Here is a 24,508-nt window from a genome sequence, read left to right on the forward strand (position 1 = left end):
GGTATTAATAGACGAGATAGCAAGCTGAATATCTGCTTCTTTTGAATGTGATTGAGTAATTTGGTGTCGAGCCATTGTATGTGAAGAGATGAGAGGTGCGCAAAGTTGGTGGGGTGCGTCACTCGCTTGTACGCGTCACTCGCTTGTAAACTACGTTATTACATGAAAGTCAGAAGATGCTCTATCGTGGCTGGGGCACGAGCCAATAGGAAATCCGGATCTTTTCTCGGCCCGGTACTAGCGCGCAGGTACAGTATCAGTTCCAGAAACTTCTGCCTCAAAATCCCCTCTACATAATTCCATTCTCCAACCCACCTTTTTAATTAAAACCGTTTATTTTCTCTTTCTCTATCTCTCCGGCTCTTTGATCAGCTTCCTGGGGCATAATTTGTAAGTAGTGCATTGTACTTTTCCCACATTTGAATGATGAGACACAAGCTGGCACCAGTCTGAGAAGACTTGTACTCTTTGCATGCGGATCAGCTGCATAGACTTTTTAGTCGCCCACTGACATCTCTTCGATATATGCGTTCTTCTGATCAGTTTAGAAATGTTGGAGCTGACCAATTTGTAATAGAAAGTTACTACCAATCACCCGACGCATTCTCTCTCTTCGCTACCATGGTCCTCCACAACCCTAACAACTGGCATTGGGTCAACAAGGACGTCTCAGTATGGACGCGCGAGTATCTTGACAAAGATCTTGCGCAAATATCCGCCGAGAAAAATGGTGTCACAGCAAAGATTGACAAGGTGGTGAGCATGGACGGAGACGTCGATGTGAGCCAACGCAAGGGCAAGGTCATCACCATCTTTGATGTGAAGCTGAAGTTGGAATACTCAGGTATGTCATTTTCCTAGTTACACTCCTCTTGGGCGAGCTGACTCAGTCGGCAGGCAAGAACAAGGAGGGCGAGGAGACTAGCGGCACTATTACCATTCCAGAGGTCGCTCACGACACCGAGGAAGACGAGTATGTCGTATGTTCCCTGCGCTTATCTGCTTTCCCAATGCTTCTGTCACGCTATTGAATCATTGCTGACATTTTGGTGTAGTTTGAGGTAGATGTTTACTCTGAGGACAGCAGCAAACAGCCTGTAAAGGAGCTAGTACGCTCTGACATCCTACCGCAATTGCGAAAATCCTTCGCAAAACTCGCGCCAGCGATCATGGCTGAGCATGCAAAGGACATCCAGCATGCGCCAGGCACCAACCCTAGCACCAACTTCACGGCTGCCAAGGTTTACTCGAGTTCGAGCGTGAATAAGTCGAGTAGCTCCAAGCCCGAAGCAACATCTTCCCAAAAGAGCAGCTCTGGTGCAGTTGTCAATGTGACGACAATCACAGACAGCGCAGAGTTCCGGACGGACGCAGCCAACCTGTACCAGACCTTCACCGACCCTCAGCGTCTTGCGGCGTTCACACGCGCACCGCCTAAGAACTTTACAGGTGCCAAGCCTGGCGGCAAGTTTGAGCTGTTTGGCGGTAACGTCAGCGGAGAGTTTACCGAGCTTGAAGAGCCCACGCATATTGTCCAGAAATGGCGACTTGCACAATGGCCCGAGGGACACTACTCGACGCTGTCCATATGGTTTGATCAGAACGACATTGATGCAGTGACCGTGATGAGAGTAGAATGGGCAGGCGTACCGGTTGGTCAGGAGGAGCCCACTAAGACCAACTGGGAGCAGTATTATGTGCGAAGTATCAAGACGACGTTTGGCTTTGGCACGGTATTGTAGGCGGCCAAGGCTCAGTTGCATTGTATTGCGGCACAGGAGTACAAGGCGTTGGAGGAGTTTACGAATGCATACGAAGTGACGGACCCGAAAGGGCATGAATGATAGGCCTGATGGTAGGTGTATATGTAGAGACAATACAAGAGGTCTTGTGACCAATGAATGACGACGATTGTTCACGATTGATTGAATGAATGATGTGAGGTTGGGTGTCGAGGGCAAATGGTTTTGAGCATAGTGGCGAGACAAGCACTTAATTTCCTGGAGAACGATGGAAAGGGGCCTGCAAAAACCCCTTCTGCCAACCTTAGCTAGTGAATGAATTCAGCAATAGAAAGTGAGTTATGTTAGCTTATGTTCATACATATCCCGACGAGATGGATCCATTGACTGAGGTGATAAACGCGCGGTGATACGTCGTGCATAAAGCTTAAGTCAAAGTCAAAGTCTAGGCAAATGATTTCAATTTTGATTTTGATTTTGATTTTGCTAAGCATGTGTAGTGATAATCTGACTCGTTGCTGCGTTGTATTACTTTTTCGCGCCCCTTCAAAGGCCTGATGATCAAAAAAAGGGGGACAACGGGGTATTCGAAAGTTGGATTCACCGATGTCAGTACGTATGAGGGCATATGGCCATAAGCTGAACAGACCGGGCCAATAGACAATGTTGATGAGAGCGGGGAGGAGGCGACGGCAGGTGTGGATAAGGTGATTGTTGGATGAATAAGCAGGGCATGTGTGTATGGTGAGAGGTCAACGTCATAGGGGTCTTGTTGGTGTAAATACTAGTACGGACATGGCCATTTAGACATGTATTTGCATGGCATGTAGCATACATGTACATATCTAAGTACGTATGCATGCATATGCGTACGTAACTAAGTATATCAAGTCGAGTATATACTAGGTACCACGACGACGACGGCGACGACTACGGAGTACTTACTGGTGCTGTGAGACAAGCCGGGCCCAGGCCATGGAGAGGGACAAGAGCCGGACGCATGGAAACAGGACAGCCCCAAGCTTGTTGTGGTTGGAAGCCGTTGCAGGAGCGTTGCAAAAGTGGCCGTGGGGTCCGAGTGGTGCGGGCGCGTCCCCTGCTAGCGGGCGTCGCATGAAGGCTGGGAAACAGTTGGGCGTTGCAAGGCCGCATCAGCCGTCGCGCCATGTCTGTCCACATCAACCACTGTGCGCCTGCCATTGCCATTACCATTGCTACCCCGGCTACTGCTACACATGCACACCCCATTACTGCTATTACTGCCATCTAAACTGCCTGACGCCTGCCTGGCGGTTGTTTTACGCCCGCGACACCGTCAGCTTGGCTGCTATTGGCACTCCCGCTCTTAGTCGGACATAGCAGACCACCACCAACTTTTTCCATTCACCCTCCCATAACCACTCGCCTGCACATGGCGTGCTCCCCTGCCCGGCCTCGCTGAGAGGCTCTCCGTCTCAGCCCACCCATCCCTCTTCCCCTCCTGCATCTTCCCTCTCCACCCCTCTCCACCCCCCTCGTTGCCGCGGAGTGGCTCCGCGACAAGCGGCCGTGCGGCGACACAAAACACAAGAGATATGGCGCCCTCTGGCACGAGCATGTTCTCCAAGTTCAGGCCTGGCCATGCGAAGCGCAATGCCTCATCCGTCGCCTCTCCAGAACTGGCCGTGTCAAGCCCCACCCCTTACCCACTTCCAGGCCCAGCGTCGCAATCCACCGAGTACTTGTCATCGCCGCGCTTCCACCAACACCAACAACATGCCAGCCTCCAAGCTGCCTCGTCCCCCGTACCGTCCCTTCCACCCAAACTGCCGCCCATTGCCCGTGTCGCCTCCAAGCTGGACAAGTCGCCCTCGCCAAGCAGTTCGCATTACACCCCCAGCCACCATTCGGCCACCACCACCGACGGCAGCCCCAGCAACGTGATGGTCCACGATCCCACCATGCTGTCTCCTCCCCAACGGTCGCATGACTTTCCCTCGCCGGTCCATGACCAAAAGCCTCTCTCGACCCGCTCCAATACGGCAACCTCGCCTCTTGTGTCCCTACACTCCCTGTCCGAGACTCCCTCGACCATTTCCCCAAGCCATTACTCCATGTTCTCCAAGTCCCAGCCCTCATTACTGAGCGGCATCAGCGATAAGCTCACGGGCAGCTCCAAGGGAACATCAACACCCACCGCGGTGCCACCACCACCACCGCCACCCCAAAAGTCAAGATCCAGGCTCAATCTGCGGAGACCAATGTCTCTCCTCATGCGACGAAAGTCGGCACAGACACTGGATCCTCTAGCCAACGAATCCCTCGTCACCCAACGCTCGCCTTCCAACCTCCCGCCCATGCCCGACAACTACGACCCGAGTATTCGCGGAAAGATTGTACACGATTTCAATGCCCCCAGGCTCAACAGAAATTATTCCTACAACACTTCATCGGAAGCAGCCGAAGCACAGCCCGAGGTCGCTCGTGCCAGTCCGCCGAAAATCGACAGGGAGCACACGCCCGTTTTTCGCGAGCATTTCGACGACGACACCAGCTACGAGCAGTCACAGGCGGCGATAAGAGCAGAAAATCTGGCCAACAAGGACTTTTTAGCACGAAATTCGGTCCAATTTCCTCCGCCTGAACACTCACCACTTCCCCCTCCCATGCCGCCCAAAACCTCTCCGGTACCACCTCAGCCTGCACTGCCAAGTTCCCCACCGCCGTCTCGGCCATCGTTCCAAGGAAGGGATGGTGTCAATTCGGTATTATCGCCGGTGCAAGAGTCTGAAGACGCATCCGATGTCTCCGCAGACGTCACGCCACGGAAAAAGAAATCAACAAAAGCAACCATGCCCCCAACACGCTCAAGAGCCACCTCCGTCACAGATCCCTCTTTCCAGCCAGCTGGACTCCCTGCACATTTAAGTAGTCGAGCCTCAAGATTCAGCTTCCAGACCTCAGGTGGCACAGATTCTGCGCAAGAAAAGCTGCTCGAAGAGCGGCACAAGGCAAAGGAGGCAGAGAAAAAACAAGCGCGCATTTCCACAAATTCTGTTGAGGATGAGTACGACGAATACGGCATGGATGACTACGATGACATGGACGGTGGGTTCGATGAGGAAATTCCCATGCTCGGTGACGAAGATGAGTTCACTGGTGGATTGGGTAACCAAACGCTCGACTCTGGCATCAATGGGTTTGACTTTTCCTCTTTGTCAATACAACAAAACATGAACAGCCCAATGAATTTTGCGCTTGGACAGATGCAAATACCCGTCGACATGAATGGCAATCCTATAGGATTCGCCATGCCAGGTCCCATGTTTCAGCAAAATTACATGCCAACAATGACTAACCTAGCCGGTGCGCCGAACGCGATAAACACTCAACTACATGGCTTAGGATTGAGTAACTCCCAAAGCGAGGGCGATGGCTCATCGCCAGTTAAGCCGGCGGATGCGACCACCCAAGCTACACCGGCTAGCAGTAGCCAGCCAGTATCAAATAATCTTGACCTCGACGACGATATGTACTTTGACGATGGACTGATTGGCGACCAGGATGTGGGTGCTACGGAATTCGACGAAAGCGTCTTCGACGATCCCGATGGGCCACTCTTTGACAGAAAAGTCAAGCTCCCTGCAGAGGGACAGTCATCCACTGCTCAGCCTCGCGCATACGATGTGCTCGACCCTGAGACTGGCTACGAGGCTGACGATGATATTGTTCCTCATACACCCGACAAATCAGCCCCCTCTCTTGCTCACAAGACTTCTATCGCACAGCAGATGGCCGTGCCCAGTTTTGAGAATCTCAGTGCTTACCACAGTGCGCTTGCGGATGCGGCAGTCCGCGCCGAGGCTGCTGGTCGGTTTGACAGGAAGATGAGTGTCGATGCAGGTCAACCTAGCTCTGAGGTCGAGGATCCCTCTGTCAGTCACTCGAGGCCCAGCTTGGTACCCGACGATGGCCGCTTTAGCGTGGACACAGCCAGCTTTCCATTGGACGATGATGTTTATGGAACGAGCTCAGGATTCGTCGACGACTATGACTACAGTGACTTTGACTCGGCTCTGGAAGACGATCCGATCATTGCCGCAGCAAACGCCGAAGCACTAGCATACGACGACGAAGGTTTTTACGGCCAGGAATTCGGCTTCTATGCATCTGCGGTTGGCGAGTCACCGAGTGCTTGGGGTGGCTTCTTTGGCCCATCCGGGGTCGGTCGCACTGTTAGCGGACGGAACGCCGTCAGGGAACCCAACCTGACGCCCATCACTGAACGAAGTGAATACAGCACACGCAATTCATTCATCAGTCTGAACCAATTCCGAGATGGGCAGCAGCCCATTACCAGTCCTGCACTAGCACAACTCGCCCGCATGAGTCCGTATGGCGGATTTTTCGGTCAAGAGGAAGAGGACATGAGCCTGGATAGTTTGATGAAGCTGAGAAAGGGAGCTTTCGGTGCTAGTGCTTCCAGTTTGCCAGGAAGCGTGTCTAACAGTCCACGTACCTCGTCGCCCATGGGTATGCAATTCGTTCCTCGGGCCACGACTCCTGCAGGGAATCGCATGATGGAGCACCCCTCCAGCCCTGTGGAAAACTCATATTTTGCCAACAGCAATTTGTCAGGACACCAACCCCATGACGATGGAGATTACGAGGAAGGTGACTCAAGCCTCATGGACGCTGTTAATGGCGCGTACGAGTCTGGTAGCTCCAGTGAAGACGAAGCTGGTGGTAACAGGCAAATGGAGAGCCCTACACTTACAAGCAGTGATTACAACAGCCTCTCGAGTCCGACTGGGCATATCGTCGGGAACGAAGCGCCAGTTCTGCCTTCAATATCTGAACTATATGCTCAGCACAACTTAAGCCTGGCCATGTCCCCGATCAGCATCCCTGTTACATCACCTACATCTCCCTTCCCAATGGCACTGACCTCGCCATTTCCGCCTCAGCCTCATACTCGCCCACCTAACCCTCCTTCTATCGACACTTCCCTTTCTTCACCAACCGCTGGTACAACCTCGACGCCTGGTGCGCCGAGGCGACAAAGCGTAGTTCTCAGCCCCATCTCGACATCTTCTCCCATCACACCAAATGGTGGCAGCAGTGCCGGGGGCTGGAACCGCGGTCACAGCAGGAAGGGTAGTGCAGCAGATAGCGTGACTTATGTCCGTGAACACGATGAGGCGGGAGAAGGAAGATGGGTACTTGAACGGAGGCGTACCGCTGAGAGTGGCGAGTTGGAGTTGATTGGAAGGAAGATTGTGGAGGGTGGACGTATTTAGATACCCCTTTGTTTTTTTCTTTATGGATGTGAAGCGCAATCGCATTTGTATGGCGTCCTGTTGTTGTACATGCATGGCTCAAGAGGAGGCTTTTGGCTGCTTAAATGGCCGATTGAAAGAGTAAGAGAAAGGATGGGATAAACGATTAGCATATACATATATACAGCATAGCATATGATGAATGACTCTTTTGAAACGGCATCTACCCTTTTTTAGTATCAATTTACGATTCGAAGCAGAGGAAATGAAGAGAGTTTGGTTACAGATACCACATGTATATTTTTTCAATTATACTTTTGTGCCTACACGGGGACGATCACCGTACATATCTCACCATGAAACCTTATTCATCACGCAATGCAAACATGATAACCCAAAATCCTTTCATTCCAAGCAACCATATCTGATACAAAACAACCAACCAAAGTTTCTCTCCTACTCCCCTCCGCCTTTCTCTCAAGCCCCCGAAGCTTTGACCCGCCGCCGTCTCCAACCCCACGTTCCCCGTCATCCAATCCACCACACTACATTCCCAAAAAGGCTTAGCCCCACCCACCAATGCACATCACGACATCCCACCCCTCGATTTCGTCTTTCGCGCAACCCGCACCCGCACCCGCACCCGCACCCCATCCCCCCCAAGACAGCGGCCTACCGAACCGGCAGAAACAAGCAATTCATTGGCCGTGATTGGCATGCCGCTTGGCTTCTTACTTTACTCCAAGCCCAAACGCCCAATGGGCGTAGAAACATGTCAAAAAAACTGGGCTGGAGTTCTGTAAGTCCCGTTGTCTCCAATTTGCGCCCGTGTCTGGCTCCCAAATAGCCATCACCCTGGCTACGTTTTTCTGTAGCTACGTTCTCTCCAATCACGCAATGTCGCCTTGGCGAACGGGGCGGGCAAATGGATACATGGAGAGCTAGTAGCTGCCGCTACGGGCAATGCATGAGTGGAGGTGGGTATGACGGCAGAATAGAGCGGGATGGGGTGGCGGTGGTGGTGGTAGAAGAAGGCAAAGATGGAAGGGATTGGGAGGGGGGGGGGATCTTGCATCATTTGGGGAGGAGGGAGGGTGATAGTTCAGACAAGGGGTGGTGGGGGTCTTGTTGAAATCGGGAGGTATATAAAAAGCCTCGCCTTTTTTTTTATCGTTGGCTGATTAAACTTTGTTTTTGTCGCCCTGTCACTTGCTGTTCCTCTCTCTCCCGTCGCCATATATCCTTTTTTTTCTACTTCTGGCTATCTCCGCCCAAACCCCGGTTGTGATTGAAAATTCTTTTTTTTTGGCTTGATAATCTTTACAAGTCAGGATTCGAAATTGAAAGAAAGGATATGGCGGAAGAAAAACGCGATGCTGAGCATGCGCTCAGCGACTCGGATATCACGACCGACGAGCAACAAGTTCTTGCGCAGACGACTGAAGCCGAGGAAAAGAGGTTGCTGAGGAAATTGGATTTGCGGTTGTTGCCTGCGGTGTCGATTTTGTACTTGTTGTCGTTTTTGGATCGGAGTAATGGTATCATTCCCTTTCCTCTTCCTCCTCATCTCTCCCCTTATCTTTCAAGTGTGGATTGGAGATGTGAAAGAACAGCAAGACTGACGGAATACACAGTCGCAAACGCACGCATCGAAGGTCTCACAAAAGACCTAAAAATGACCGGAAACCAATATCTAACCGGTCTCACTCTCTACTTTGTCGGTTACGTACTCTTCGAGATTCCGTGCAATATCGTCTTGAAGCGGACGACGCCGCGGTTCTGGCTGCCGACGCTGACGGTGGCGTGGGGGGTTGTGGCGACGCTGATTGGAATTGTGCAGAATTTGACGGGGTTTTTGATTGTGCGGTTTTTGTAAGTTCTCTAACTATTCCCCCCCCCCTTTAATCCCAAGCTGGTGGTTTGGAGGGAAAGATGAAGAGAGGCTAACAGGAGATTTTGAATAGCCTTGGTGTCGCAGAATCTGGACTTTTCCCGGGAGTCGTATATTATCTGAGTATGTGGTATAAGCGGAATGAGCGGCAGTATCGAATTTCGCTGTTCTTTAGCTGTGCGTCGCTTGCTGGGGCTTTTGGTGGTGTATGTGGAATCTCCCCCTATTTCAAGAAGGAAACAGAAGAGTATAAGCTGACAGTGAGACTAGATCCTCGCATACGGTATTGCGCACATGCGTGGTGTAGCTGGGCAGCCGGGATGGCGGTGGATTTTCATCCTCGTACGTACTACATGCTTCACAATCTCTTGAATCGCATGTATACTAACGTAGATAAACAGGAAGGTATCGCCACCGTACTCATAGGCGTAATTGCATATGGGTTCATCTCTAACTACCCATCTACCGTTTCTTGGCTCTCCACCAAGGAACGCACATTTCTCCAAGCACGTCTCAAAGCCGACAGTGACGCCACAAACGATGAAGCCTTTTCCTGGGACCAAGTACTTCTTGCAACCAAAGATATCAAAGTATGGCTTTATGCATTTGGATTTCATACAATGAGTTTGCCACTGTATACTTTATCTCTCTTCCTGGTATGTATCTCCCTATATCTCCCAGCCCCAAACACCAACCAGCCATACTCACTATTAAACAGCCCACAATCATAAAGGACATGGGCTACACCTCCGCTCAGAGCCAACTCCTCACCATCCCCCCCTACGCCCTCGCCACCCTCTTTACAATCCTCGTCGCCATCCTCTCCGAACGCTACGCCCGCCGCGCCGCCTTCATCCTCTTCACTTCCACCTTGGCAATCATCGGCTACATCATCTTGCTTGCAAACACGAATCCGCGTGCACGCCCAGGTGTATCATATGTAGGCACTTTCTTCGCCGCCGTCGGCATCTACCCGTCCGTCGCGCTCGTCCTCTGCTGGCCCGCCATCAATGTCAGCGGTCAGACGAAACGCGCAACAGCCAACGCACTGCAAATCAGTATTGGCAATTTGGGTGCTGTGCTAGGTACGCAACTGTACCGTGCGAATAGCGGGCCGAGATACATTCTCGGACACAGTTTTGCGCTGGGGTATCTGATACTGAATTTAGTGGTTGTCAGCGCGTTGTGGGTGGTGCTTAATCGGGAGAATGCGGAGAAAGATAGGGTGCTGGAGAGTGAGCCGCACACACCTGGGTTCCATGATAGTGTGGAGGATTTGGCGTTGGGTGATAGGCATCCTAGGTGGAGGTTTCAGGTTTAAAGGGAAAGAGAGAAGGGAGGGTGTTAGAAGGGGAGGTGAACACGAAAGAAGTGACGAAGACGATTTTTGTTGTACATGTAATTCCCCCTTTACGATTGCTCCAGCCATCTATCCAACAATCCTCACCATAACCCGCTTTTCATCCTTCCCACCCAAACGAATACGCTATCACAAAACAACCTTCCAACTTACCATCCCCCTACCAAAGCTTCGGGAAAAACATCGGCGTCTCCCTCTTCCACCGCTGATACTCCTCATCCCCACCATACTTCTTATCATACTTCTCCTCACTCAACGGCACCCCACTAATCTTCAGCAGCAAAAAACTTACAAAAGCCGGACTCGCTGCACACATGCCCGTCACAAGCATCTTCCCTCCAACCCCACCACTCAACCCCAACGCCGTCTGCGCCGGCTGCCTCACCAACAGTCCCGCCGCCGCAACCGCAATCCCGGACCACAATGTCGCCTCACCAAAATAATTCGGATGCCTCGACACGGCCCAAAGCCCATGTGTCAAAAACTGCTCTTCATGCTTCTTCGCCTTCTTCGCCTGCACCCACGCATCCTTCTGCCTATCCGCAATGACCTCGAACCCCAATCCGAAGACGAAAATCGCCAGACCCAAGATATCCGTGAGGTAGGGTTTCGACGACACAGCTTGTCCGAGCAACGAAGAAGCGTAGGCAGACCGCGGCACAGAGTTGACAAGGATAACGGGAAGCGTACACAGCGAGACCCACGCGGCCTGCGCGAAGAAGGCAACGAGGAATTTCGGGGGGGAAGAGCGAATCGAGTCGAAGCGCGAGTCTTTGCCGTTGTCGCTGGAAATGCGTCGGAAGAGGTATGATCCCACTATTCACCGGCCATCATTGTTAGCTAAAAAGTCGTTGTTTGTTGTTTGTAGTATGTCACGTGGAGTTCGTAGGAATGGAGGAAAAGGGGAGGGGGAGGGAAGGATTCAAAACCCGGTTCACACAAACACATACATCTGGTAGCCCATAGGCCCACCGCAGCGCTCAACAGCGCTTGTCTCCACCACCACGTCGTTCCCTGTCCGAGACCTTGATTGCCAAAGTAGTCGACGAGGCCATTTGTTGCTGTTCCCGCGGCTCGGGCGCGCAGGTAAGGAAGTGTGAGGCTGAGGGCTGTGCAGGAGAGGTACGTCAGGCTGCCGCTGAGGTCGTAGTAGCGTTCTGTTTGTGCGGCGATGGAGGGGATGGCTACGGCGGCTTGGATGCCGTATGCAAGGGCAACCGTAGGGACAAGTGTGCGTAGCAATGGGTTCTTGAAGGCTGTTGCCTTGAGCAATGTGTGTAAGAGTGTCATTTTTTTTGGTGATAAAGTACTACAAGTAAAAAACTACAAGCTTGAGGGACACTTTCTTGCTTGCTCGCAAGGCGGGGGTCAAGGGCCTTTATTTGAAAAAAAGGCGTTGGGGAATACGCATCGGGGCGAAATAGGCTTGCAGTGGCTTTCCATAATTTGCTTATTTGGCCATGTACGGGGTCGGCCTGAAAGTTTGTTTTGGAAGGCCGCCGAAATCACCGTGAAACAGTATAATCAGCCTCAAGGGAAGATCATTAACCTGCCCTATGCTGAATGCGGTGCATGCGATCTGCCCGATCTTGACTACAAGTAGCGATCAATATCGTCATTACTCGCTACTGTCCAGGCTAGGCCTGGGTTAGGCCCCACCTCTTGAAAACGAGTTTGTTCTAGCCCGGTGTACTCGGATGCCGGTGAACGTGCGCCTAGACATGTGAGAACCCTGTTATCGGTGTATAGGACAAGTACGCGTTGGCGGAATAATGATTGCACCGTACGTTGAGCCCTCGAGAAATAAGCCGGGGAGATATAGCCCGTAGATTCCAAACACATGTTAGCTATCCTGTCCTTGCAGAGTTGAATTGAACGCCATGCAAGCCATACAGTCCAAGAGTCTTCGTTAACGCTTTTAAATCCGGCAATATACACGACCTCCATAACAACACACCGGCGCAACGTCACAGCCCAAGCCCTCGCAAATGCAGACTTCCGCTCTTCCGAAGACACTATCTCTTGAACGCTGCGTCAATCTCCCTGCTGCCCCAATCAATTTCCACCTCGCCACTATATACATCCTGATTGATCGTCATCATCCGCTCCGACACATTCATGTACGTCTTCTCGCATTCCTTGAGCACCTTGAATACGAGATCGCGACTAATCGATGGATCGTCTGCGTCACCAAAGTGCTTGTCCACTCGCTTCTTGAGCGACTCGATGCCTTTTCGCAGCTCCTTAGCATCGTGCGAGTGCACCAGCTTCTTGAGCACGGAGCGAGAGTGCGAAGAGCGCTGCGAAATGGCTTGAGCGCTTGCACCTGGCTGGCTGAGAAGCGTTTCGGTGGACTCCATAAATTCCTGGGCACAATTAGACTAACCCCAAAACCTAGCCTTGCATGTGCACTTACCAAAAGTTTACCCAACGGCCGCCGGATAACGGCATCAACATAAAGACCCATGTGCTCATCATACTCGTCCTGCGCCTTGCCTTTCCAGTATTCCAGCACGGAAACGGAACGTGCATCCACCTCCTCCATGTAGTGGTTCATGTTTTCGATAAGCAGAATGTGGTAGTTCAGTGCCTCCTTGTCTTCGGGGTCGCCCTGTCCTTGCGAAGCCATGACGGTAGGAGACTCCTTCGCAATAACCTTCAAACTCTCAAACATGGCCTTGTTGATTCTCTGATACCCGTCGTTGACCATGCGACGAATCTCCAGTTGGTCGCCCCCCTCAGCTGAAGACGGTAGCATGTTTTCGATGGCGACAGAAAAATGGGGAAATGTCTTCATGAAGGATATGACACCCTTGCGTTTCTTGATCTTGACTTTGGTGTCTTCAATTGCCCGTATTTGCTCGTCCACGAATCGGCTGAAAAGTCCCTGCAGACGCTCATGAATCTTTTGTAAGTTCCTGGTCAAAAAGTCTTGGTTTGTTTCCTCAATATCGAGCAACTTTCGATCGACGGCACATAGAATGCCCACACCTTGCCTATGAACAGTTAGTATCATGACCATGTACTGTGAAAATAAGACTTACAGAGGATCGGCTTTCGTGGCCCAGTCCACGAGACTGGCAATCTCCGCAGGCCAGAACGAGAAAATCTCCTCCATGACTCCAGTAAGATGCTTCGCCATGGCCCTGTCTGGCTCGAATTGCTTTCTGATCCAAAGGTTAGGTCCTCGGCGATTCTCTGGAGGTGCTGCCTGAACCGCGTCAGGGAAATCGAGCGAGTGAGTCGACGTAGCGTGAAAGAATTCTGTGATGAAGTTTTGCTCCGTCAGTAGCACAGGGCCTGTGTCTTCTAGAACCCTGGCAAAGACATCGTATGCATGCAGCTTGCCATCTTGAGTTGCTGGCTTTGCCTTGCTCTCTTTACCCTCTTTGTCCCCAGAGGCCGCTCGTAAGCCACGAGCCAAGGTCTGACTCCGCTTGACAGTCAGCTTCCTGGCAGTCCCCGTGATACTCTCTGGCTCCTTTTCTTGTGCGGTAAAAAGCAGTTCTTGCTCCTCACCACTGGGCTTCCGAGCAAACTTCCTCCAAGCTAGAATGTTGTCGCGAACTTCCTGTCGATACAATTGCGCTGCTTGGGTCTGGTACATTCGGAGAAGCATGTCCCAGGAAGCCCTGTCAATTTCCTTGGCGAAGAGCATTACCGGACTTAACATCCACAGCTCGCTTCGACCAGTATCGTGTGCCTCAATGTTCTTCCTCAAAGACGGCATGGATCCCTGGTCAAGATTCGAAAGAGCGTCTTTTGTTGACAGAAAAGCCGCACCAAAAGTAATGTCCATGTGCTTCTTGAGTCGCTCAAGGAACATGGTTCCCTCGCCAAGGTACCTATCTCGCTTTTCTTGCAGAGCCTGCATTGTTGCCAAATCGCTGTTGCCTATGCCTGATCTTCCGTTCAACGTGTTGAGGGCATCGTTAGCACCGGCTCGGCTCCCTGCCACAAAAGACGGATCAATCGTAACCAGCGCTTTGTATAGAAGAACCAAGGAAGATTCAATGTCTTTGAGGCCACTGATCTTTCCTATTGGAGCACGTCTCAAAGGCTCTAGTTGGTCAGATGTGATTGAGATGGTATCGACGAGTTGTCGAAGTTCTTGCTGCAGCAAACGCTGGTTGGCCGTCTGGACTTGCAGACCCTGACTTTGTGCTTCGATGAAGGCAATGTCGTCGTTCAAGCTACTCAGTTCAACGTTATACAAGGTCAACAGGCCTTCAAGTTCGTCGCATTCAGCAATGGCGCGATCCAGCATACGTTCAACAGCTTCCACTCGGTCATCTTTTTGCTCTAGATGGTTGAGCCAGCTCCCTGCTTCGACACGAGCAATCTCACGTTTGATATCAGCTTCGAGGGATTCAATGTGCTTATGCGAAAGCTCATGACTGCCCCAGCCTAGCTCTGATAGTAGATTATCGAACTCAAGACCGCGTTCATCAAGGATGCTGGGGTCAATGCCAAGCTTCGAGATGTTCACAATCTGCTGATTGGACCTACGCTTCTTGCGTCGCACTTCGGGCTCCGTCTCGGTATTTCTTGCCGCTGCCTTTTCTGGAGCTGGTGGAGGGGCTTCCTCTTCTACCTCTTGCTTAACCTCGGGCAAAGCTGGCGCCAACGGACCAGACACAGTGACTGATGGCACAACCTCGGTGCTGATACGTGGTCGCTCCTTGGATGATCGATCTGGCACAGGTGGAGGTGCCTCCTCTGGCTTCTTTTCTTCTTCTGGCTCCTCTTTTGGTGTCTCTTTTGGGGCCGGCCGTTGAGGTACGAACACTGCACTGACACCATCAGGCTCATCAGATGTCTTTGTGTCTTTGTTGAAGAGTTTTGCTGCGGCACCGCCAGCACGAGGCTTGAAAGCTCCTGCTGCTGCCGCGGCTTTCCGGAATTTGTTTGCCGCATTGTCGGCAGCCAATGGTTTCTTTACCATTGGACCAAGACCAGGACGCGGTGATGCCTCGGTCTCTTGCTCGTCTGTTGGGCTGCTGGTGTTTTCAGCGGGTGCAGCTTGGGGCTCGGGTTCAGGAGCAGGTTCCGTTCGCACTGGTTGAGCTTGTACAGGAGAGGCTGCTACCTCCTCTTGTGGGGGCGCTTGTGGCATAGGAGCCGTTGGTATCCGTGGTAACGGGGAAGTGGGTGGTGGAGTGGGCTGTGATCTAGATACTGCAGGGTCTGAGCGTGCAATGCTTTCTTGAGAAGATGGCTTTAACCGCTCTGGCGTCTCTTGGGGTCGTCTTCGAGGCGGTACTTCCATCGGCGGAGCGGGGGATGCCGAAGGGGTATGGAAGGCTGAACGTGAGTCTGTGCCTTGGCTGTCGAAGCTGCGCTGCGATAGCTGAGACGGACGCGTCTCCATTGTAGGTCTTCTCCGCTGTGGAGGTTCGTCTGGAGGCATGTCATCATGTCGGTTGAAGTTTGAACTGGCGTTGCTTTGAGAAGTACCTGGCCGAGCACCACTCTGGGCTGTACCGGGTCTCAGACCTCTAGGAGAGGGATCTCTCCGGGGCGAAGCATAGTCTTTAGGTCTGCGCGTGTCTGGTGTTGAGATACCTAGCGCTGCGCCGTCTATTGATCGCTCGTCAAACGATCTCTCCGGTCGTTGAGGCGGGCCATCTTCAAAGGGCGGTCCGCGTCCGGGGCTAGGATTTGTCTGGTATTTCGCGGATTCCGGTGTTTTCGGTCGACTGGCAAATTCTGAAGTTGAAGACTGCGGTGTCAGATTTCGCGGCGCAAGAGGTGATGTTGGTGGCATGAAACTTGATGAGCCAGGGCCAGGGCCAGGACTGGGGCGGGGTCGCATACTATCCCCGCTGGGTCGCGCTCGAATGGTCGGATCCATGGGTTGCTTCTGCCTCAGATTTGGCATGGATGGAGCAGCTTGCATCTGATTTGGCAGAAACGGTGGACGCCTGCGAGCGTCGTCGCCTGTATTTGGTCTATCGTCGTCTGGCCGACCTGGCCTTCTCGGGCCCTGGAATTCTCCTGGCGGTCTCCTGAAATTGGGATTTGATCCGGGTGGCGGCATTTCTCCAGGTCTTCTTGGGGGAGGTCCGCCTGCTTTTGGAGGCATAGGTCTCTGCTCCAATGGTCCCGGTCGCTGTGGCCCCGGGCTACCGCCTGCTGGACTACCTGCTGCTGTTGCGGCCCGGCCCTCCGGTGTAGCGAGATGCGGTTGTCCATTCGTAAGGCTGTTAAGTTCAGAAGCGCTGAATCCTGTCAAGATGGGAAAGTCACCCTTAGTATACTTATTGTAGATCTTGACCATACTTCCTATGAAAAACTCCTTCTCTTTCGCAGTCCCAGCTTCCCAGTAGTATGGCTTGGTGATGGTCACAGTGAAACCTTTATCTCCGGCCCACTGCTTGCGTTGCGCCTCTTCCTCGCTAGCAGGGTTGAGGTGAACGTAGTTCTCAACTGCAGACAGCTCTTCCATTGGCCAAGACTTTCCAATAGAAAAGGTACCGTTGGCGTTCTCCCTAGCCTTATGCAGCTTGACTCTGCCTGTATTGCGCACGGATATCATGATGATTCTCGCCTTCTTATTTGAAGGTGGTGAGTTTGGCGGAGGGGGAGCCTGCGGATATGCGCCATCTTCCTGGACACGAATGTGAGTAATGTAGGATTCCTGGACTGGAACATGTCAGCATAACTCAGATCAAGTCTAGGAACCAGCAAGATAGGCAAGACCTAGACATGTATGCCAACTGTATCTGTGGTGGTGTCCAGGAACACGTACGCTGTCCCTGCTCGTCCAACTTGGAGAAGCAGCTCTCAGTAATCCGACGTCGCTCGTCGTCAAACCGCTCGGCGCGCGACATGCCGGAGGGTGTAGAGCTTGAGCTAGAGGCAGAGGGGGCTCCCCTCGAGCCCCCGGTGGGCGGACGCATTGGGGGAGCTCGAGGGTCCCCGCCTCCGTTGGTATAGTTGCGTGGCCTCCCGTCCATCTTGACTGAGGTGTTGGTAGTTACGCCCTAAAAGGTACCAAGTCTGAGCGGATGATGTGCTGATTACTTTCGCCCAGCGGTAGCGAGGGTTCTTCGTGGTAATGCCATCAATGGTGAATCGTGGTAGTGGTGGTCCTTGCGATGCTGAGCTGGTTGGTTTGTTGGCTGGTCGGTCCTCCGTGAGCAATGGGATTGGGCAGCAATATGAGATGCACGTCTTGGCCGTATCCGCTGGAACTGGGTCGGATGTGTGCAAGTGGGGATCGCAAAGACGGCGAGTGAAAGGCCCAAATACCACCCTGCGCAGGTGGGCGACGTTTGGCGTCGTGTACTCCCGTATGAGACGGCAGGCGCGCGGGACTGGGATCACGCTTGCGGACTAGCGCCATGCAAGGTGCATTCCGCCCGCCGTAACTTTTTTCTCGCGCGCGACTTGCAACCTTTCGATCCTCCACAATCCATCCCCGTCACCACTACGCGATACAGGGTCCCCATTGCCCATCATGGCTGCCGACAAAAAACTCGCCAAGAAGTCCAGCTCGGACAAGAAGCAGAAGAAGACGTCTGCAGTAGCCGCATCGACAACAACAGCCGCTGAAGTACCTCTTGACCTTGTCAGGAAGTTCCTCGAGCAGCAGGGTGAAAAAGGCGCTGCTAGCAAGCTCAATGAGTTTGAGAAGTGGCAGAAGAGCGGAGGCGCAACCAATTCCCCAGACGCGTCCGAGCCCATGGACGTTGACGAGGAAAGTGCTTCCAGCAGCGACTCCGATAGCGACTCGGACAGCGACTCCAGCAGTGAGTCCGAGGCTGAGAAGAAGTCCCAGAAGGCGAAGAAGGCGCCTGTAAAGAAGGATGACTCGAGCTCGTCGAGTTCGGATTCGAGCTCAGACTCTTCCGACTCCGAATCGGAAAAGGAAAGCGCCCCCGTCAAGCCCAAAGCAAAGAAGGCCAAGTCCGTCTCATCATCTTCTGCCTCTTCATCCAGCGACTCCAGCGACTCCAGTGACTCTAGCGATTCGGATAGCAGCGACGACGACGAACCTGCAAACGTTCCTCTGCCCGACTCCGATTCCTCGGCCGCATCAAGCGATTCATCGGACAGCGACTCCGACAGCGACAGCGACTCTGATAGCGACTCTGATAGCAGCTCCGAGTCAGAAGCTGAGAAGAAGACAAACAAGAAGGCTGCTTCAGTATCATCCTCGTCTGCTTCTAGCGCTTCGGACTCCAGTGACTCTAGCGATTCCAGCGATTCCAGCGACTCCAGCGACTCTGAAAGTGAAGCCGACACAAAGCCCACCAAGACGAAGGCTAAGAAGACTGGAAAGAAAGCAGCCACGCCTTCTTCCGACAGTGATTCGAGCTCCTCCGACAGTGATTCGAGCTCTTCTGACAGCTCTGATTCCGAATCAGAAAAAGAGTCCAAATCTACTGCGTCCGAGCGCAAGGGTTCCGCCAGCGATTCTTCCCACACCCTTCCCGCAGCATCGCCTGCGCCCGCTGGTAACAAGCGCAAGGCTGGCTCTCCTTCTGCAGAGGCCCCGAAGTCAAAGCGAAGCCATGTCGAAAACCGATTCCAGCGCATCAAACCCGACACAAAGGTTGATCCTAGGCTCGCGAGCAATGCATATGTTTCATACGACTATGCCGACCGCGCTCATGCCAAGCTGATTGTCACAAAGGGCAAGGGATTCACCAAGGAGAAGAACAAGGGAAAGAGGGGCTCCTACAGAGGTGGTATGATTGATACCTCTGGAGGCAAGGGTATTAAGTTCGAGGATTAAATGGCTGGTTGGACTTGAGGATTTGACCCGGATTTCACAGTCCCTGCCATCTCAACTACACCACGCACGCGCAGCTATTGGAAATATTAGGAGCAATATTTGTGCGCGTACGCCTGGGCGAGGGGACACAGCAGAGGCGCGATCTTGAACCTTCGACATCGCATGGAAAAATGACGGATCATTGGCGCGTACGATTTCGGCGAACTGGAGTTATCATGTACATCAAAAAGCAACATACCCTTTGATGGCAGTACCTTATATTAGATTTTGAGCAGTTGACAGACTGTTAAATCAGTCTGGCTGGATCAACAGATGTCTATATATTCTACATTCAGTCTACACGACCACATATCCTTCATTCTCCACATGTGACCTTGAATCCGTGCCCCGGGTGATAGTATTCAGACGCTTCGAACTTCACAATAATCTGACTGTACCCCGTATAATCCTGTTTGTAGAGCCCCCGTCATCATCTCTATCACCAATCCCTAGGAATTCCTAATCCTTCCCGTCTGATAGTACAAATATCCCATCCAACCCCTCTCCCCACTCTATCCCTCAAGCCTTCTCCCCTTCCTGCCCAAATTCTACCGGAAGATTCATACCCACTCTCCTCGCACTCAATCGTACCCTCTCTTCCTCCGTCATGCCCATACCAGGATTGTAGCGCTCCAGCAACGACGCATATGACCGTTGCGCCTGCACGTATTGTACGAATTGCTCTGCCTGTTGCACCTGGACGTGTGTGCTTGAGCTAGATTTCGGTGTTGCGATAGCTGACCGTATGGTTTTTTGGAGGACAGAGGGCGCAGACAGCTTTTGGTGCTGGGTCCGGCTTGTTTGAGGGGTGGAGGGGAGTTCGCGGAGGAGACGGCGGTAGAGGGAGCGTATTTGAGTGGGGGCTGGTTGCGCCATTGTGGGAGTACAGGTTTCGATCAAATGATTGAGTGAGGCTAGGATATGCAACCAGGGGAAATATCGGGTTCTGGTTGTGGTTGCGGGCGATATTGGAGGCTGATGTTCGCCGCGGAGGTGCTGCGGCGAAAAGTTGCGGGTGAGCTTGGACCAGGTGTGGACTTTGGATTTCGGATGGGGTGGTAGAGAACTCTTGGAGACTGCACACGATGAGTGGTCTTTCGCTGAGGCCCGGCTACGTATGTAGTAGTTGCATACAGAACATTTCTTGCCGGGGTTCTGGACTTCTTACCCGATCACAGCTACGGGCGCAATCGACCAGTGCTTTTCCACAGGATGCGCTGAACCCAAGGTTGCGACTTCAAAAACACTGGAGTGGAGATGTCAAATCTAGATATAGGGATGAGCCGCCGACGCGGAGTATACTGCATATGAGCAAGACTAAAGGTAGCTACCGGCTGGAGTTGACTGAAAAACAACTCTCATCTGCGACCGGGGGTGATCCCTTTCTCGAGGAATCACGGCCACTTTCGATGAGAGAAAGACGACAACGAAGAAGAGAAGGAACTCTGAGATCATCGGCCATACGTGTTAATTCAGATCACCTTCCAGAGCGAGTGAGGCGAAAATTACAGGACCAGTTGGAAGATACGGAGCTACAGACCGTAGGAAAAGAAGTTGTGTCTCCTGAGCCTGCAGCACCACAAGACTTTAAAGCCGGTGGCTCAAAATCATCACAAAAATATCCGGAGTCATCTTCAAAGCTCAGAGGTGACATGCCACGACGTTCACGGAAAGAAAAGGCAAAAGAAGTCGTAGAAGACCTTCAACCATCCGCACCCTCGCCGCCACTCGGCTCGAGGCGCAAAGCCGAGCCCATTCTCCCATCCATAAAGCCCGAACTCCCCTCCAGCCATGTCAAACTTCATTTCAGCAAGCTAGAAGACTTCCATTGGTACTGGGAGTCATTCCCACCGACCATTGCGCAAAAGACACAGGCAAACCACTTCTTCACAAACAACAGCAAAAACGCAAAGTTACTTCGAAGCGTAGCGCAATTCCGCCTGTTCCCAGAGTCAGATGTACCCGAGGTAGCCTTTGTGGGCCGTTCCAATGTTGGTAAAAGCTCATTGCTCAATGCCGTTGTGAACGCAGATATAAAGGCGCTGTTAGCGCGTACATCATCGACTCCAGGTTTCACTAAGACAATGAACCTCTACGGTCTGGGCGCCGGAAACGGCGTAACTATCAAAAAGCAGCCCAATGGACGTGACAAAATTGTCGGCATCGGTGGTCTGACTATCGTCGACATGCCCGGGTACGGCGAGGGTTCACTTTCCTCCTGGGGCGTGGAAATCATGAAGTACATAAGCAATCGCAAGCAACTTCGGCGCGTTTTCGTCTTACTCGACGCCGAACACGGTATCAAAGACAAAGACCGCTCACTGCTGGCTTCCCTACGTCTGGCCGGTGTGAGCCATCAAGTCATCTTTTCTAAACTAGACAAGCTCTATATTCCCAATGCCAAAGATATCAAGCGCTTTGATGGCAAGTCCGCCCGTCGCCTGGCCCCAAAAGGCACGCCCGAGGATCTTAGAAGAGCTATGGAGGAGCTGAAGAATGAGATTCAGCCCCCGGTTGGAGGAGGTGCATTGGGCGAGATTCTGGGCGTGAGTGCGGAGACACTGGTTGATGGTAAGAGACTGGGTATTGATCATGTGAGGTTCGCAATTTTGAAGGCGGCGGGTTTGGATGCGAAGTTTAAGAAGGACGTCAGCACGCCTTGGGCCAAAGATAGCTAAGAATTTCATGATTGGGTATGTCTGTTATTGTCCTATATAATTCAAATCTTCCACAAAGTCCAATCATAAGATACAGTGACATGCAGGTCGAGCGATGTTTGTAATCGCCGACCTTAAAGTACGGCGAATGGGTGCAATACTTACACCGATCTCGGGCATAATGAAGAAATCACTCAAATCTGGTAAAAAAATACTCAGAGTTTGGTAAGACCGACTATGTCTGTGGCTGTGACGGTCGATCTTAGGTTTACGAGGAAGGTTTCGCGCATGCTGATCTGCCGGCGTCTCCATGCGGGGAAGCGGATTCGGCGAAACTCCGACGGTATGTTGGCCGTGAGGAACCCTCATCCCTTCCTCCAGCAAAAGACCCGACCCTATGAGCATGCAGACGGGGTGAGATGCACCGAACAAGCTACTAAATTGAGATCAGTATCAGATTGGTTCACGGCCCGTAGATGAGTTCTGGGCCAAACGTCGGCCGAAAGTACCGCCCTCTTTTCATGTATATGAGCAGTTTAGTATCTACACAATCTACACAATGTTTCCATAATTGCAATTCAAACTCCAAGAAAAATGCGTATACTTATCACCGGAGCCGCCGGCTTCATCGGCCAACTCGTAGCAAAAAAGCTACTCGAAGACAAAAATGCCGCTCACTCACTCGTTCTCACTGATATCATCGAACCTCCCGTCCCAAAATCCACTCAACCATCCAACAATGTCCAAGCCATCCGCGCAGATCTATGCACCGAATCCTCGTCTGTCGTAACTTCAGATATAGACGCCATCTTCATCTTCCATGGTATCATGTCCTCCGGCGCAGAAGCCGACTTCGATTTAGGTATGCGCGCCAATTTCGACGCCACCCGCGCTCTACTCGAAGCCATCCGCAAAACCAGTCCAGGTGCCCGCGTAATCTACGCCTCAAGTCAAGCCGTGTATAACAACTCTGTCACATTACCGGTTACAGAGTCGCAGCTCCCAACCCCAGAGACCAGCTACGGCGCCGAGAAAATGATGTGCGAGTACCTTATCACAGAGTACACGCGCCGCGGCTTCATAGACGGAATCTCGCTGCGTTTTCCCACTGTGTGCGTGCGTCCCGGTAAACCCACCGCAGCAGCGAGTTCCTTCATCAGCGGTATGATCCGCGAGCCCATGAACGGTATCAAATGCGTTATCCCACTATCCGACAAGCAATGGCGTCACTGGCTCTGTTCACCACGAGTCCTAGTCCAGAATCTCGTCTACGCCGCTACACAGTTCGACACCACTCGCCTTGCTACATTTGACCGCGTGCTAAATTTTCCGGGAATTGGTGTCTCGATTCAGGATATGATGGATTCACTGGAGAGAGTGGGCGGGAAAGATAAGTTAGCGCTGCTTGAGATGAGAGAGGAAGAGGGGTTGAAGAGGATTTTGGAGTCGTGGCCTGCGGAGTTTGATAATAAGAAGGCTTTGGACCTTGGGTTTCAGAGGGATGAGGGGTTTGATCGGATTGTTAGGGATTATGTGGAAAGCTTGGGGGAGAGGGTGGGTGAGGAGCAAGTTGGAGGAAAGGCGGAGGGAGTGAGTGTTAGGACTGTGGAATTGGTGGCGTAAGGTGTGAGATGGGTTGGAGGGTGTTTGTTGATGTTTTTTGGTTTAGATTATGAATAGATTATGGATATACCTTGGGTGGGCTGGACAAGTACGTAGGAAGAAATCTTGTATGATTCTTGGCCATTTGGCCTTGTGGTTTTGTTTACACCTATATCTCAAACAAATGACTGGGCCATTGCTCACTCAACCATGATGTCAGTGTTTCATAGACAAACTCCCAGTGAATAACATACGCTTCTGAGGAGATCTACAGAGATAATCCCATTGGTAATCGCCGCTGATACCCGGATATAACAAACGAAAGTGAGAGATATATAAGTCCTAAGACCTTTTGTAACCTTGAAGCCCAATAAAATCCAGCCTCGCAAGCCATTTGACCCCCCACGTGGGCCTAGATAACCCAAGGCAACTACCACTAGGACCAATCGTGCCCACACCACTCCTTCAATCCCTGGTTGACGTAATCACGTGACTCCTTCACTCCCTCGCCTCCTTGGCGCTCCCCACACTCTATATAATCCCCCGCCCCCACCCACCTACCACCCTCTTTCCTCATCTAACTCAACATTCATTCTCTACTTAGTGCAATATTACTACCTCACAGGGGCGGATTGGTCCGCGGAATCCTCTCTCTCCACTAATTTCTCTTCTTCTTCGGTTGATTGATCAGGGGAGCTCGTGATAGCGTAAGAGTTACCCAATCCAGCTTTCCACAACAATGATCTAACGTGCTTTATAGAAACCCTTCCAGACTCTTCCCTGGTACATCCAGGTGATATATAGGAGTTGGGAGGTGTCTCCTGCAGGCAATCCTCCATCACGGCTCTATGTACCACTCGTTGGAGTCTTTCCCCGGTCTATCCGGGTGATATACAGGAATTCTGGGGGTGTTTCTGAAGAAGGTAGATCGAATCCTTCCTTTTTACCTCTGGGTAATACAAAGGATACATCGGCTTCTTCAACCACTGCCGAGACTCTTCCCCGGTACATCCGGGTGATATATGTTGGTTTGGAAGTCTTCTGAGGTACCATCACACCGTTCACTCCCATATCATGGCGCTGCGTGACAGCTCTCGCCTGCTCGACCACATCATCCTTCCCTGGTACTCCAGGTGATATACAGGACTTTGGGAGATTCCGGGCACCCACATCATTCTCATCTACCCCTGAACCATAAGGGGGTATCTCTCAGATC

General features: G+C 52.1%; 10 protein-coding genes across 10 annotated transcripts; 7 read left to right on the forward strand and 3 right to left on the reverse strand.

The window, feature by feature from the left end:
• Positions 1-621: 621 nt before the first annotated feature.
• COCMIDRAFT_96595 (uncharacterized protein) lies at positions 622-1,742 on the forward strand (the record flags this gene model as incomplete). Its single annotated transcript, XM_007690248.1, has 3 exons — positions 622-844; positions 898-980; positions 1,056-1,742. The coding sequence occupies 3 exons, from the start codon at positions 622-624 to the stop codon at positions 1,740-1,742; spliced, it is 993 nt and encodes a 330-aa protein (XP_007688438.1).
• Positions 1,743-3,316: 1,574 nt separating this feature from the next.
• On the forward strand, positions 3,317-7,021 carry COCMIDRAFT_96665 (uncharacterized protein; the record flags this gene model as incomplete). Its single annotated transcript, XM_007690249.1, has 2 exons — positions 3,317-3,585; positions 3,658-7,021. 2 exons carry the CDS (start codon positions 3,317-3,319, stop codon positions 7,019-7,021), a joined length of 3,633 nt encoding a protein of 1,210 aa, XP_007688439.1.
• Positions 7,022-8,354: 1,333 nt separating this feature from the next.
• Positions 8,355-10,212, forward strand: COCMIDRAFT_5694 (uncharacterized protein; the record flags this gene model as incomplete). The annotated part of the gene is made up of 6 exons (XM_007690225.1): positions 8,355-8,538; positions 8,635-8,872; positions 8,965-9,097; positions 9,162-9,233; positions 9,293-9,547; positions 9,610-10,212. The coding sequence occupies 6 exons, from the start codon at positions 8,355-8,357 to the stop codon at positions 10,210-10,212; spliced, it is 1,485 nt and encodes a 494-aa protein (XP_007688415.1).
• Positions 10,213-10,411: 199 nt separating this feature from the next.
• Positions 10,412-11,541, reverse strand: COCMIDRAFT_5695 (uncharacterized protein; the record flags this gene model as incomplete). The annotated part of the gene is made up of 2 exons (XM_007690226.1): positions 10,412-11,067; positions 11,202-11,541. 2 exons carry the CDS (start codon positions 11,539-11,541, stop codon positions 10,412-10,414), a joined length of 996 nt encoding a protein of 331 aa, XP_007688416.1.
• Positions 11,542-12,266: 725 nt separating this feature from the next.
• COCMIDRAFT_5696 (uncharacterized protein) lies at positions 12,267-17,210 on the reverse strand (the record flags this gene model as incomplete). The annotated part of the gene is made up of 4 exons (XM_007690227.1): positions 12,267-12,617; positions 12,668-13,247; positions 13,296-16,896; positions 17,003-17,210. The coding sequence occupies 4 exons, from the start codon at positions 17,208-17,210 to the stop codon at positions 12,267-12,269; spliced, it is 4,740 nt and encodes a 1,579-aa protein (XP_007688417.1).
• A 1,601-nt stretch (positions 17,211-18,811) lies between these two features.
• COCMIDRAFT_96581 (uncharacterized protein) lies at positions 18,812-18,994 on the forward strand (the record flags this gene model as incomplete). Its single annotated transcript, XM_007690250.1, has 1 exon — positions 18,812-18,994. A coding segment is annotated over one exon (183 nt), but the record flags the coding sequence as incomplete, so codon positions are not given.
• Positions 18,990-19,142, forward strand: COCMIDRAFT_96650 (uncharacterized protein; the record flags this gene model as incomplete). The annotated part of the gene is made up of 1 exon (XM_007690251.1): positions 18,990-19,142. A coding segment is annotated over one exon (153 nt), but the record flags the coding sequence as incomplete, so codon positions are not given.
• Positions 19,143-19,552: 410 nt separating this feature from the next.
• On the reverse strand, positions 19,553-19,909 carry COCMIDRAFT_96653 (uncharacterized protein; the record flags this gene model as incomplete). The annotated part of the gene is made up of 1 exon (XM_007690252.1): positions 19,553-19,909. The coding sequence occupies one exon, from the start codon at positions 19,907-19,909 to the stop codon at positions 19,553-19,555; it is 357 nt and encodes a 118-aa protein (XP_007688442.1).
• Positions 19,910-20,442: 533 nt separating this feature from the next.
• Positions 20,443-21,711, forward strand: COCMIDRAFT_96661 (uncharacterized protein; the record flags this gene model as incomplete). The annotated part of the gene is made up of 1 exon (XM_007690253.1): positions 20,443-21,711. One exon carries the CDS (start codon positions 20,443-20,445, stop codon positions 21,709-21,711), a length of 1,269 nt encoding a protein of 422 aa, XP_007688443.1.
• Positions 21,712-22,284: 573 nt separating this feature from the next.
• On the forward strand, positions 22,285-23,313 carry COCMIDRAFT_26707 (uncharacterized protein; the record flags this gene model as incomplete). Its single annotated transcript, XM_007690233.1, has 1 exon — positions 22,285-23,313. One exon carries the CDS (start codon positions 22,285-22,287, stop codon positions 23,311-23,313), a length of 1,029 nt encoding a protein of 342 aa, XP_007688423.1.
• Between the last annotated feature and the right edge of the window lie 1,195 nt (positions 23,314-24,508).

The sequence above is a fragment of the Bipolaris oryzae genome (genome assembly GCF_000523455.1).
Source record: "Bipolaris oryzae ATCC 44560 unplaced genomic scaffold scaffold_74, whole genome shotgun sequence".
In the NCBI taxonomy this organism is placed as follows: Eukaryota; Fungi; Ascomycota; class Dothideomycetes; order Pleosporales; family Pleosporaceae; genus Bipolaris; species Bipolaris oryzae.